This window comes from Numida meleagris, chromosome 16, assembly GCF_002078875.1.
Source record: "Numida meleagris isolate 19003 breed g44 Domestic line chromosome 16, NumMel1.0, whole genome shotgun sequence".
NCBI lineage: Eukaryota > Metazoa > Chordata > Aves > Galliformes > Numididae > Numida > Numida meleagris.
The window spans coordinates 5,269,637-5,283,353 of record NC_034424.1 but is presented as its reverse complement, the minus strand read 5'-3'; the positions used below and the strand labels follow the sequence as shown (position 1 = coordinate 5,283,353).

The 13,717-nt window shown below is 44.7% G+C and overlaps 1 protein-coding gene across 1 annotated transcript in view; it reads left to right on the top strand.

Moving 5' to 3' along the window:
• Nucleotides 1–13,717, top strand: part of CRAT (carnitine O-acetyltransferase) — a 16,479-nt gene extending 2,762 nt beyond the window's left edge. Inside the window, 13 exon segments of the mRNA XM_021414338.1 lie at nt 677–940; nt 1,396–1,514; nt 3,680–3,733; nt 4,593–4,758; nt 5,353–5,527; nt 6,105–6,283; nt 7,302–7,402; nt 7,845–7,964; nt 8,457–8,579; nt 8,661–8,796; nt 9,256–9,318; nt 9,841–9,978; nt 10,468–13,717. Coding sequence (XP_021270013.1) covers nt 677–940; nt 1,396–1,514; nt 3,680–3,733; nt 4,593–4,758; nt 5,353–5,527; nt 6,105–6,283; nt 7,302–7,402; nt 7,845–7,964; nt 8,457–8,579; nt 8,661–8,796; nt 9,256–9,318; nt 9,841–9,978; nt 10,468–10,683 — 1,854 coding nt within the window. The 3' untranslated portion in view covers nt 10,684–13,717.

The window sequence follows — 13,717 nt, the reverse complement described above, 5'->3', positions numbered from 1 at the left end:
ACCAACTGGGAGGTTCACCAGCACAAAGAAGCACTGCCCCAAGGCCAACACATCCAGTCCTTCCCTGTCCATCACTCGTGATAGACCATCCCTGGCCAAAGCAGAGGGGCTTTAATTCCACCTCAGAGTTAGCTCACCTTAACTAAATCTGCCCCCCTGCAAAGCCTAAGGTGTAATTTAATTTGGCACAGAGGTCCTCTTAGTTTTCTGGCCTTATTCTGTTGTACATCCTAAGAAGCAATTAAATGGTTTCTGACTATCTAAGATTAAATTTCTGTCATGACTTACTTTCTTCCCACGGGACAGAAGTTTGACTTGAGAAACACATGGAGATGCTCAGCTAGAAGGCGCCCAGACAGCGGGGGATGAATCATTATCCTTGCAGTGTTTCCTATATTGAGATAAGAATCAGGATCTTGATTGATCAGATTTCTCTTGCAGCTTTTCTGAACGTCTTACAACCATATAGAGATTAGAGATTGCTAGAGCATGCAGTCGTAGATCTGCACCTTGCATTGCTTCATGCACTCTGCTCCCCCACTGTGTACCTTCAGAATCTCTGCTCCCCCGCTGTGTACCTTTAGAATCTGGGACGGGGACTCCCAGATCCAAGTTGTTTGTGACTGCATGCACATCATGGGAAGTTTTGTCTCGACATTTGCTCTGTGCTTTGCAGGCCAGGCCCTATGGCCTGCTGAAGCCAACTGCTTTAGGCAAGATCCCAGGCAGATTTCTACTTCATCAAGAAGCATTGCCCCATCTCCCCGTGCCACCACTTCAGCAGACACTGGACCGCTACCTGCTGACTCTGCAGCCCATTATCAGCGAGGAGGAGCTGAACCACACACAGGAGCTGGTGGCTGAGTTCCGTAAGCCAGGAGGTGTTGGGGAGAGACTGCAGAAAGGCCTAGAGAGGAGAGCAAAGAAAACAGAGAACTGGGTAGGTTGGGACTCTGGCCCCAGGCTTTGTGTAGGGGGAGAGGCCTGATGCATGCCTCTTCAGTGTCTGCTGGGACCTGTGTTTTTATGGCACTGTCTTCATAACCAGCCTGCTGCTGACCTCCCTGAGCTGTGCACCACCCTCACCAGGACTTGGGTGAGCAAAGATTTACAGCAGAATGGGGAGTCACTGCCCGTGGCTATGGCTGCTGAAGCCCTTAACTTGCTGGTAGCACGCAGCTGGCACTAAGGAGTTGAAGGAAACTTTAAGCCCTGGATCAAGACCCCCCAGTGCCTTACTCCAATGCCCCTCTACCATATGCAAAGCATAAAACCCAAACAATTTGTTTGCAAAGTGTGGGACAGAGCTGGGGGCAGGGTGTTGAGGGTGTTCAGCTTGGCTTGGGTCAAACAGCAGCAGATGCCGTGCCTGCATGTTGCCTTTCTCCGTGCCAGCTCTCGGACTGGTGGTTGAAGACAGCTTACCTGGAGTATCGCCTGCCAGTTGTGGTTCACTCCAGCCCTGGTGTGGTTTTACCTAAGCAGGATTTTCAGGATCGACAAGGTCAGCTCAGGTAAAGTCCTTTTCTGCCTTCCCCTGGGCTTTGGATGGGATGAGCTACCTCTGTTGGATGGGGAGGAGGGTGTTCAGGTTGACTGGGAGTAGTTAGCATGCTATAGCCTGTCCATGCTCTGCAAGAGGGCTACACAGATAAGGAAAGGGTGGTAGGCTGTAAGGGAAATCTGGTTATAAGGTAGAAAAGTGAAGAGTCTGGTGGTTCAGGCAGTAAAATAGGACTCAAAACTTAAGTTTCTGTCTTTGCTTGACAGCCAGTTCGCTGACTGGAGGTATTGTGAGGACATATCTGACACACCAAAGGCTAGAAGGGAGCAAGATTGTGTGTGCAATTAAAGGAGGCATAAAAACTAGCTCAAGTGTGTAAGTTTGCTTGTTTTGAGGGATAAGGGAACCTGCTGCAGGGACTGTCCCCTAATTTGTCCTATCATTTATGGTTCAGAAAACCAGCAGTCACCAGTCTCTCCATGACCAGCTTCTTTTTGCAGTTCAGCCCTGCCCTTTGTCTTCTGCCAACGAGCATCATTGTCCCACAGCTAAGACCAGCCCACCGCTGCCATGTGCAGCAGATTCTCTTGCTCATTCCTGAACCAGTGTCTGGTTCATGTCCTGTCTTCCCCGTGAGCTCCCTTTAATTTTTAACCACCACTGTATACGTTTGTTTCAAACTCCATCTGCAAAACTTTAGCATTGACCTTTACACAGGGCTACCTTTTCCCCAGTTACCACTGCTCCCTGCAGATAACAAGTACCAGCCAGAGGAGCACTCCTGCTGTCAGGTGTATCTGCTCCCTTGGATACACATGACCAGGAGTGCAGAGCGTGAGCCTTACCAGGACAGTACAAAACTACACAAACATCTCTGAAAAGTTTTGCTCGTATTCACTTTTAAGTTAAGTGAATAGAAGATGAGATTTGGAGCGCTACCACTGTTCCGACCAGGGGAACTGAGCAGCTCCACAATAATCTGGCTTACCCATATAAAATACAGCTAAAAGCATCTGTGTATTTTGTGACTGCATAAAGAAGTTTGACAGCATAGTGTGAATCTAAAGCTTCAGAAATCAGAAAGCAAGTTTAGAAAGTGTTCTTCAATCCTCAGTCTGTCAGCACGGACTGGAAACAAGTCAGCTAACAAAGCTCTTCCCCTGAAGCCCTAACTCTGCTCCCAGGCTGTTTGCTCTCTGGAATGGCTCTCTCACTTCTGTTTCTCAGCTGTTTTACTTCCTCAGATTTTTCAGTAAGGCTGGGAAATTCTCACTGAAAACTACCTTGGAAGACACGTGCTTTGTTTAACAGCCCTTAGGTTCTTGGAGTTACTTTGATCTTTGCTAGGGATGGGGAGGTTGAACAAATCTAGATGACACTGCATGCAGATGCCAAATGCTCCTATCACTTTAAAGCCTTTGAAGTTCATCTGACTGCAACCTCTTGCCACAGTGACCTCCTGCCTCCTTCCTCCCATGCGTGGGTGGGAGCTCCCAGGTCAGAAAAGGCCAATTTGTCACTCCCAAGCTAAGCAGTTTGATGTGGCTGGTCACAGCCTCCCTGCCTGCTGGGAACTGTTTCTGTTGATCCTAGTGAACATAGCACCTCAGTGTCAGCATGCAGCATACCTGCTTTTGTTTCAGATCCTTCACTGCCAGGGGAATGCTCTTAGGGTTGCAGCAGCAGCAGAACACTCATCAGGCAGGAACTAGATCAGCATCGATGAGTCCTGAATACAGAGAGATACAGCTGCAGCTTAGCTTGAAACTCAGAGCTGGCCTCTGGCCAGGGAAGGGCAGAAGTCCCTTTCATGTTGTTTCAATGCTAAGACTTGGATGGGACAAAAATCGTAACACAGCAGTAGAAAATGCTGCTTTTAGAGGATCATTTATGTATTCAGACTAGACCCTTTCTTGAGAGTTGTCCAGAATTCCCTAGTTATGTAATAATAATAATTTTTAAGTGCTAAATGGCTGGACTATCCAGCAATCTCAAATCTCAGCCCCAGAGCAGCTGGATCAACTAGCCAGAGATGGACACAACAGGGACTTGGCAGAACAGCTGAACTTCTACAGAGCAGAGAGAAGGCTCTGCTAGTCTTCTTCTTTAGCTAGCCCCTCTGCCCCAGGTGCTCTGTGTTTGAATCTCAATTTGTTACATTTGGTATTTTTCCAGGTTTGCTGCCAAGCTGATCGAGGGCATCCTGGATTTCAAGACCATGATTGACAAGTGAGTTCGCAACTTTGCTGACTTCTCAGGTGTTCCTCACTGTCATAGAGAGGCTGAGCCTAGTCAATAAATCTCCCTTCCAAATAGAAAGCTAAGAGAAAACAGCATATATTTGAAGAGATACTGTAATCAGCATTGTTGCTAACTGCCAAGGTTACCACTGCTAGAGAACAAATTTATTTTTCTTTCTTCATGTTCTTTGTTTACCTTAATGCTCTCATTGGCATGCATACGTGTTTAGAGGGATTGAGCCAGACAGTCTTGTGGAGTTACATACTTCTGTTTGCCCACAGAACGAGTCACAGCTCAGGCTGCAGGAATTTGTCTCTCTCCTTTTGGGTTTCTGGTGTTTCTCATCTTCCAGCTAGCCTTAGAGAAACTTGTTCCTCCCCACTCCCTCTTCTAAGCACCAACTGAATACGCCTTACTTATGTTCCCAAAATAGCATCTGCCAACGCATTACCAACATCATACCTTTACATCCAAACTCAGACGAGGCTCAGGGCCAGCCATGAGAAGGGTAGCAGGAATATACTGCTGAAGTGATCAACAGAGGCCCAGTCTAATCGATGAATCATAGCTAGCCCACTAGATTAAAGGTGAAAACTTCCTTCTGCTATTTTACTGGAAACAATACGTCTCCCAGTTTTATCATGCCCTGGATTCAGCTTAGCAGACAGCTAACACAGTAGGAATGGGAAAAGATGGGCCCTTTTTTTATACCATCAGCACACATGTTTACGTTTTGTGGGAGGGGGTGATAGTGGCTGCACAGTGGCTGTCCTGTGCCTGTCTTGTGTGAGGAGTGCAGGCCTTCTCACTGCTATATTTTCTCTTCCTTACCTTGCTCTATCTTCAGTGAGACCCTCCCAGTGGAGTACATGGGTGGGAAGCCCCTCTGCATGAACCAGTACTACCAGATCCTTTCATCCTGCCGCATTCCTGGGCCCAAGCGGGACTCCATTGTCAACTACGCCAAGGGCAAAAAGCAGTCCAGACATATCACAGTGGTTCACAATTTCCAGGTAACAGCAGCTCCTGGACTTTCAAGGGGGTTTGTTTAGATGTGCATGTCCCTTTCTGTGAGCTGTGCTGCCAGAGAAAAGGGAACAACAGAAAGTCTCTGCCCACAAGGTTTGCCTCAGTAGGGATTCACTCCTGCTTCCTTTATTCCCTTTGGCTTTAGCTGGACAACAGCTGGCATAGGCCTGTGTAAGCAAGGGACGAGGCAGAAAAAATCTCTATTTTTCTTGTCCCTGCAGCTCCTGTCTCTCAAAGCCCAGACTTAGGAAACTGGGTCTCAAGTTGGAAATCACGAGTGGAAATTGGTAACAAATTCAACCACTGTGGGCAAATCTAGGAAATAGGAAATCCTTGTGTTTTGGCCCTCATTACCATGGCTTCCAAGTTTCTTAAAACCTGGACTGTATATATGTCCTGCAAGGAAAGTAGGACTTGGTTGGGTCTGTTAATCCTGAATGCCCTTCAAAGGTCTGCTTTCAAACTGAGTTCTTTGATCAGGTCTTACCTCTTCAGAGTGTTTGCTCCTTCTTTCTACAGCCGGATAATTAAGATCTTCTTTCATTTCTCATGTCCTTGTCTGTTCTTCTCATCTTCAGTTCTTTGAGCTGGATGTGTACAACAGTGACGGTAGCCCCCTTACCACCGACCAGCTCTTTATTCAGCTGGAGAAGATCTGGAACACCTCCCTCCAAACCAACAAAGAACCTATTGGAATCCTCACCACCAACCACCGAAACAGCTGGGCAAAAGCCTACAACAACCTTCTGAAAGGTGTGTGCAGCCCCTAACATCCAGGTGCTAACAAACACTACAAATATTTGAATACCAACCTCACCGCTGTGCTCTGTTCAGTTCTTTCCTTTGGAAAGCGTTTGGAAGCTTGTTCTGGGCACATACATGAACTTTCCACCCCAAAACAGCAACTTGATTTCATGGCAAAGCGTTGCTTTACCTGTTGTAGAAGGTAGGTGGGTGAAGGCTGAAGTTTGGCGCATTAGACCTGAAATCCTGGAGCTTGCCGGACTGTAAGAACTATGAATCATAGAATGGCTTAAGTTGGAAGGAACCTTAAAGATGACCCAGTTCCAACCCCCTGCCGTGGGCTGGTTGCCACCCACTAGATCAGGCTGCCCAGGGCCCATCCAGCCTGAGAAAAGCAGGGAACAGCACACATTCATCTTTAACCTAACTGCTATGACTTTACACCCCTAAATAGTAAGTATTACACTGATGTACCATAGGGATCCAACACTGGGTCCTTCAAACTTTCTCTTTCAAATTCCAATCTCTGTCCACTCGAAAGCCTTTCAACTCCCCTTTCTTATATTTTGTTCCTTTTCTCTCCCAGATAAGACAAACAAGGAATCTGTGCGTACAATTGAGAAGAGCATTTGCACTGTCTGCCTTGATGCGCCAATGCCACGGGTGTCTGAGGACATCTACAAGAGTCGCGTGGCCGCTCAGATGCTGCACGGTGGAGGCAGCCGCTGGAACAGTGGGAACCGATGGTTCGACAAAACCCTTCAAGTACGTGCTGATGCTTAAAAGATCTTGAAGATTTGAGTCTGATGAAGAAGCTCTTTCCTGAGACTAGAAGGGGCCAAGCAATCAGAGAAACCTTTTGCAGGGAAGTTTCTCTAACACTGAGTGGAGGAAACAGGGGAGATAAGCTATGGAAGCTGACAGCGCGAGATCCTTCAGTTTCCCTTGCTGTCAACTCAAGCACTCATTCCTGATTCAGGGACTTTTCATTTCTTTTACTGCCTCTGCCCACGCTTACTCAGTGTAGCTGTTCTTTGTGTTCCTTGTAAATCAATTTTCTGCCTGCGGTGAACAATGCCTTGTCTGCTTGGAGGCAGCCCAAACATAGGGAGGTCTGTTTCTTTTATTTTCCCTAGGCTTGTCACTTTTCCAGTTTCTGCCACAAGCTGCCCAGGTTTTTTTTGTTGTTCTCCCCACTCCCCCCTAGCATCAGCTGCCATCCCACGGCATCCTTCTGATCTGTTCTCTGTGCAGTCAAGAACATTCAAGAGCAGCTGCTATTTGAGCTTCTTCTTTATTAGTTTGTCTGTCCTGGCTCACAGATCGTAGCTGTGGTTCTTTAAAAGATTGTCATCTCTGCTGAGGTCTTCATGTTTTCAGTTATTCTGTTCCTATTTGGAACTCTTCCTTCATGGGACAAAGCTTAGATGTTTCAGGTAATGGAAAAGTAAGGCTAAGTCAGCACATGGTGATATTATTCCTGTATTATGTGTGCACCTGAATAAATCAAACCCACTGAACCACTCTGTATTGCCAGGGCACGAAGCACACCAATATAGCTATCAGGCACACTTTTATCTAGTTAATTTTGCAAAACTATTAACAGTGGTATCAGATCTTTCTAGCCCTGCTGAAAGACTTCTATGTGCTACCTTTGAAGCATGCAGGAATAGGATCACTGTCCAGTCTGTCACAGAGCAGTGAGGTACTAACATCTCTCTGGATAGCTCTTGCTTCATACGCTAGTCATCTCTCTTCTGTACTTTCCTTCCTGATCTCTCAGTTCATCATTGCTGAAGATGGCTCCTGTGGTCTCGTATATGAGCACGCTCCCTCAGAAGGTCCACCCATCGTTGCTCTTCTGGATCACATCGTGGAATACACGTGAGTCCTGCCTGCTCTCCTTTTCCTCAGCTTTTGAAATAAGGAAAATCTGTTACAGCACCTATTTCCCCAAGAACATGCCTCTTCACTGCTCACCCACCAAGAATTTGTTCTTGAGGAAGGGTACTGTGTGCTAATTAACTATGCCTGTTCTTACATTTATAATGGGAACTGAGCGGGCAAGCTCACACTGCTTCCATTTTTAGGGAATGCCACTGTAAACTCTGAACAGGACTTTTACCTAGGAGGGGTGTTCCTTTTGGGCAGAAGGCACTAAACTCTTCAAAAAACATTGTAATGGCACTGTGAAGAATGTTTTGGCATGTGGCAAGTGTCACAAGGTGGTGGGGCAGATCTCCTGTGCATTTCTGCCCAGGTTCTGCTGTACTTAGCTAAGCCTTGTGTCAAAGGGCTGGTTAAACACAGTCATTTCTCTAAGCAGGAAGAAACCTGAGCTGATAAGATCACCAATGATTCCTTTGCCGATGCCCAAGAAGCTGCGGTTTAACATAACTCCAGAAATCAAGAATGACATAGAGAAGGCAAAGCAGAACCTCAACATGTAAGTATAAAGCCCTGGAGAGGGTCTAGTGAGTGACTGAAGGTGTAACTCATGTCCCCATTTCAAATATGTCAGCCTTCCCCCATTAGGGAGTTTTCCAGTGACCTGCTGGGTCAACAGCATTGAACCTAGCTGAAAAGCATACTAAAGCCACCTGCTAGGAGGAAACAAAGGTACGGAAAAGGGGCAGTTGTTTATCCATTCCACTTTTGCTAAGAAAGACCAAAGCTTTAGTACATTCAACTAGGGACGCTGGAGTATATGCACAGACGTAAGCCCAATTAACTCAGTGCAGATTTTCAGCAGTGGCCAAAAAAGCTCACCTCTGTGTTGCTGTGTAAACAAGTCTGAGTGTGATGGAGCTGCCAGTCCCTGCGTAGATGGAATCCAAGTAGCCTGCTCCCTCTCAGCCTCAGGAAAGCCAAGTGCATACATTTATGTTTCAAAGACAACCAGCAGGTGAAGGAATATTTCCTCTCTCTTTCCTTGCAGCATGGTTGAAGACCTGGATATCAAAGTGATGGTCTTCCATCAATTTGGGAAAGCCTTCCCCAAGTCAGAGAAGATAAGTCCTGATGCTTTTATCCAGCTGGCCTTGCAGCTAGCATATTACAGGTAAGACCACCACCAGGTAGCTTTTCAGCCTCCCCACCTTCAGACTCAAATACGTGAGCTTGACTCTTCTCCATCTCCCAGGATGTACGGCCACGCCTGTCCCACATATGAGAGTGCCTCACTAAGGATGTTCCGTTTGGGCCGCACAGACACCATCCGTTCCGCTTCTATTGAGTCTCTTAAGTTTGTACAGTCCATGGACAGCCCTGACAAATCGGTGAGGATTGCAGAGAAGTAGCATGAGAGGACTCTATATCAGAAAATAAGGAGAGATGCTTATTTGGCTAATTACATCAGCTGGTTTCAGCTTTGCAGAACTGCACCTGATATAAAGTAAAGCTAAAATATAGCTTGGAGTATACAGTTACACACCTTGGATTTCATTTAGTTTTCCTTTCATGTGTATTGAAAGCTAGGGAAACAACATGTAGGTGTTTCTAATCCTCCAATAAGGAACTGTCTCCCTTCTAACAGTTTGTTTAACCACTCTAAGTTTTACTACTGATGGATGGAGAACTCCACTCAGAATGAGATAACGCAGCCTAACAACAAAATTTTAAAATTAGCATTAGTTTAGTGTAGACACACAAGACAGAAATACCTGTATCCCACAGGCACAGCCAAAACGAGGTTAGCCTTTCTGTAGAACAAGTTAAGATTTATGTGTTCTCTTCAGGACCAGGAGAAAACAGACTTGCTGAGGAGAGCTACCCAGGCCCACAGAGAATACACAGATATGGTAAGTGACCTCTGTGCAACCATCACTGAGGTTTTACACAATAAATGGGGGTTCTGGTGAAAAACAAGACCTAAAGAGCTTTATCTCTGAGGCACAGTGATGCGGCCATTAGTGCTGTTGCACAGAGCTGACGCTCTAGGCTACTGCCTGAATGCTTTCTCCTCTTTAACTAGTGGTTTAAGTGCCCCTGGTGACAGGAAAGACCAAATAGCAAAATAGCTTCTGTTTTCACTGACATCGTTTCTGATTAATGCCACAGCTGCAGGAGAACACCTTAAACCAGAGAAAGCACATAGGCAGGAACGGCAAGGTTGGTTCCACTGGTATGTTTAATTTAATTTCACAGTCTTCACAAACAAAACTGACTGACCATCTAAGGGCAATATCCAGTATTCTAACTTTGTAGATGTATAGATACTTAGAAGTGGGGGTTGTGTGTTTGTTTTTTTTTTTAACCAAATGGTGATAGTGTCACTCATTTTGCTGCTGGACAGGTTCTCACCTACCCTTCCATCCTTACAGGCAATAAGGGGGAATGCAATAGACCGCCACCTCTTAGGCTTGAAGCTCCAAGCTATTGAGGACTTGGTGAGCATGCCCGAGCTGTTCATGGACACAGCATACGCTGTTGCAATGCACTTCAATCTCTCAACCAGCCAGGTAGGGCTCATTTAAGCAAAGATGGGAATGGTCTCCATTTATTACCATTGCACTTCTTCTCTGCATTTCTCCCTCATCTCTTTAGAGTATTTTAAGCCCACTACCAATCCCGTTAATGCCAGTCCTTCTCCACTCTCTGAAACACAAGCATAACCGAGGCTGAGGTGACTAAAAGTGTTTGGTGTCTACTGGCACATGGTATCAATTAGAGTTAGATGCCAGCTGCTGTGCTCTGGCTCTTACTGAAAAAAGTTCTGCTTGTGACTTACTACAAGCTTATACTGGGGAGTTTTCTCCTCTGCAGAGGCACAAGAAATCACAATGCTACTACATAGCAGAATCCAACACATAGGCTGGTAGGTGGAGCTGAGCAAAAGGCTCTCTTTAGAGCATTTTCATGAGTTTCTTCTACTGTTGACATAGTTGTTAGCATTTGATAACTGCATTTTTGCCTGGCTAGTTAGAAGTTTAATTACATTGTCTCCACAGGTCCCAGCAAAGACAGACTGTGTGATGTGTTTTGGTCCCGTGGTTCCAGATGGCTACGGAATCTGTTACAACCCTATGGATGAACATATCAACTTTGCCATTTCAGCTTTCAACAGCTGTGCTGACACAAATGCAGCTCGCATGGCACATTATCTTGAGAAAGCACTGCTAGACATGAGGAGCTTGCTCCAATCTACTCCCAAATCCAAACTGTAAGGGGCAAACACGATGTAAAATCCCCAACGAGAGGGGCTGTCTTTCATGCACTGAAGTTCCCAGTTCCTCAGCAAATGATTGAGGGGACAGCCTGCCCTGACTGGAATCTAGGAGGGCATCATTTGTTTTCAGCAAGACAGAACGGTCATCTACAGATACTAGACTGTGTGGTGAGAGGAAACGTTGTCCACAGAGAAAGTGGAACTGAGTGGTCCTCTTCCCATCACTGCTAAGCGCACCTTCCTGTCCTCAAAGAGGACTAAAATCTTTTTATGGAATTTACTGTAACAGAATATATAGAAAGCACAGTCCTTACCAGTATCTACATCCATTTGGTGAAGAAGGCAGTTCTCCAGGAAAAGCAGGGAATGTTATTATATGATGGGACTACTGCAAGACCAAGGCTTTTTCTGGTTTAGGCTTCTGAAGAGTGCAGCATCTTTGCAACTTCCCTGAAGAGTTCTTAGACTCCAGCAAAACATCACCATTGAACAAAGGGGAGAAAGAAGTCAGAGCAGATCCAGCCTTGTTAAGAGTGCACTGTACTACTTATCCCAGGCACCTTATCATTACATGCTTTGCAGCCCTGGAAATGTTCCCTTCCTCTCTTTTTTAAGATGCTGATACCTTTCCATTGCACTGACCCAGTGACAGTGTACCATCCACTACAAGCTAAGGCAGATTTTTGTTTGCTTTGTTCTGGGCTTTTTGTTTAAGCATGCTGCTGTGGGCCCAGCCCTTCATCTTCAGACTGTGTAAAGCTCCCCCCTCAAAGCTTCTACAAAACTTGTCTTGCCCAGGTTTTGTGAGCTTTAGCTTTAGGTACCTTCCCATTTGTTGAGATGAGAAGGGATTGCCTGTGCATTTAGCAGAACAGTTGCTCCACTGCACCTTTACTTTGGAACTGAGGAAAAGAAACAGATGCTGACCTTCTACTTACTAGTCAGAGGGCCACATGCCCCTTCAGGGCACACATGTTAAATCTAACGTGGTTGTATAGCTTGCTTTCAGAAACCACATATTTATGCAGGCCAAACATGTTCGAAGTTGTGGATAGAAAGGAATATTTCCGACCTCGAATTCCAGAATACACGTCTGGTTTTGGCCTACAGAATTCGTATCTGTTAGCACCCAAGGAAAAACAGCTGCAGAATGTCCCTTCTTTCACATGATTCTGCTTTTAAAAAATGCAGAAGCACCTGAAGAGCAGGAAGAAAGCTAAGAATGTGCAGGCACCTTTAGATGTTTGTCTGCTATAGCAGCTGTTGTTCCTGCAGTAACAATACTGCACCTTTTCTGATGCTTTGGAATTTTTTTTCTTAACTGCAGTGTTATTCAGATCTGTGCCATCTCTGTTATGTGAAAGAATGATCTTGTAACAGTGTTTTCATGTTCAACTGAGACGGCAAAGGATTATACAAAAAAACATCAACGTACAATTTGTGCATAGGAACATTTTCTAAGCACTACTTCCAATGAATCTACCAGAATCCAAGCTCCTTTAATTTTTATTTAGTAAAATTAAATGGTAATGAAGAATTCTGCTGCTTCTACTGCTATTTCAGCAACAGGAATTCAATATTTAAGCAGCACACCCTTCAAGATGCAACCGTTGGGACGTCACAATAAACAAGATGCATTACAAATTCGATGGCCTGTACTGTTAGAGGAAAATATTTGATCGTAATTGCTACTTTTATGATCACAGATGATCAAAGTGCCTTGGTAAACAGACATGAAGAATTTTGCACTAAATCAGTTTAGGGAAAAGTATTGTTCTAATCTGCTTTGAGAAAGACACAAGCCAAAACTGTTGCTTTTTTTTTCCTAAAAGGGTATTGTTTTCAAGCTTCATACACCTAAATAAACCTTAAAATGGAAAATTTAACAGAAACTCACCTGCACAGCCAGTGATTGTATGAACTGCCACTTTCACATCATTTACATGGATTTAGTTGATCTTTTAGAAGAATCCTGAATGGAGCGGGATAGCCTAAAGAAACAGTGGGAGCACTACAAAGCTGTGAACACACATTCCTGCTCTCTTTGTCCTCTGCTGTGAAGTAGACTGAAAATTGCAAGAGGATACGCAGTATTATCAGAGTGTAAATGACTGTAAATACTACATAAAAGACCACACCTTGCTGAAATAACAGCTGCTTTTATACTTTTTACTTTGAAAAATATTTTTCTTTGCCAAAGTACTCCTCCCCTCCGTGCTGAATCAACATCTGTGCTAGGGGATGAGTGACTTCCCCGTCTGCAATGCCTTCAACTACTGATACTCAGCACTGTCATTTCAGTACTTGCAAGTGGCCCTTTTCTCCTTCTGTCTTATCAAAGGAAAGGGCCTCAAATGAAAGTGCCTATTAAAGATTGAGCAGAAGTAATGCCCTGCTGTGAATATATCTCAGAAGATGGGACTGATATGTCCTGGATCTAAATCTAGATATCCCACTGGCTGCAGCAGAGCGCAGAGGTGCACGAAGCAGAGTATCACACTGAAAGACAAGATTCTTAGACCACTTTATGCATCCTTAATGATATATGGAGCTGAAATTCAGATGAAAACCTGTTTTCTGATGTGGTTGAAAGGACGCTGAAATCATTACAAGGTTTCTCCTTTAAAAAAAAAAACAAACGTATTTTATTGTGCAGGTTCTAAAATGTGATAGTATTCTGATTCATACCTTCAGTTTTTCCAGTGTCAGCTTACTGCATACTGTTCTCCTCTCTGTTTTTGATTGTCTGATTGCTTTAGTGAGAGATGTCAATAGTCTTAAAGATGCATTCAGTACGAGAAACATAACTTCTGGGAAAACTACTGATTTGGAGCAAATAAAGAAATGCATAGACTGAGAACATTCAATGAATTCCTGGGGTTTAAGTGCAATTTATGATACAGCCTGGTAGCGTTTGCATGCTTTGCTGGTTAGCTGTATTAAGTTCTGTTTTGATAACGTAATCCATGTCGTGCAGTTTTGAAATGTTCTTCAAATAAACAGAAACACAATAAACAAATGCTACAAAAATA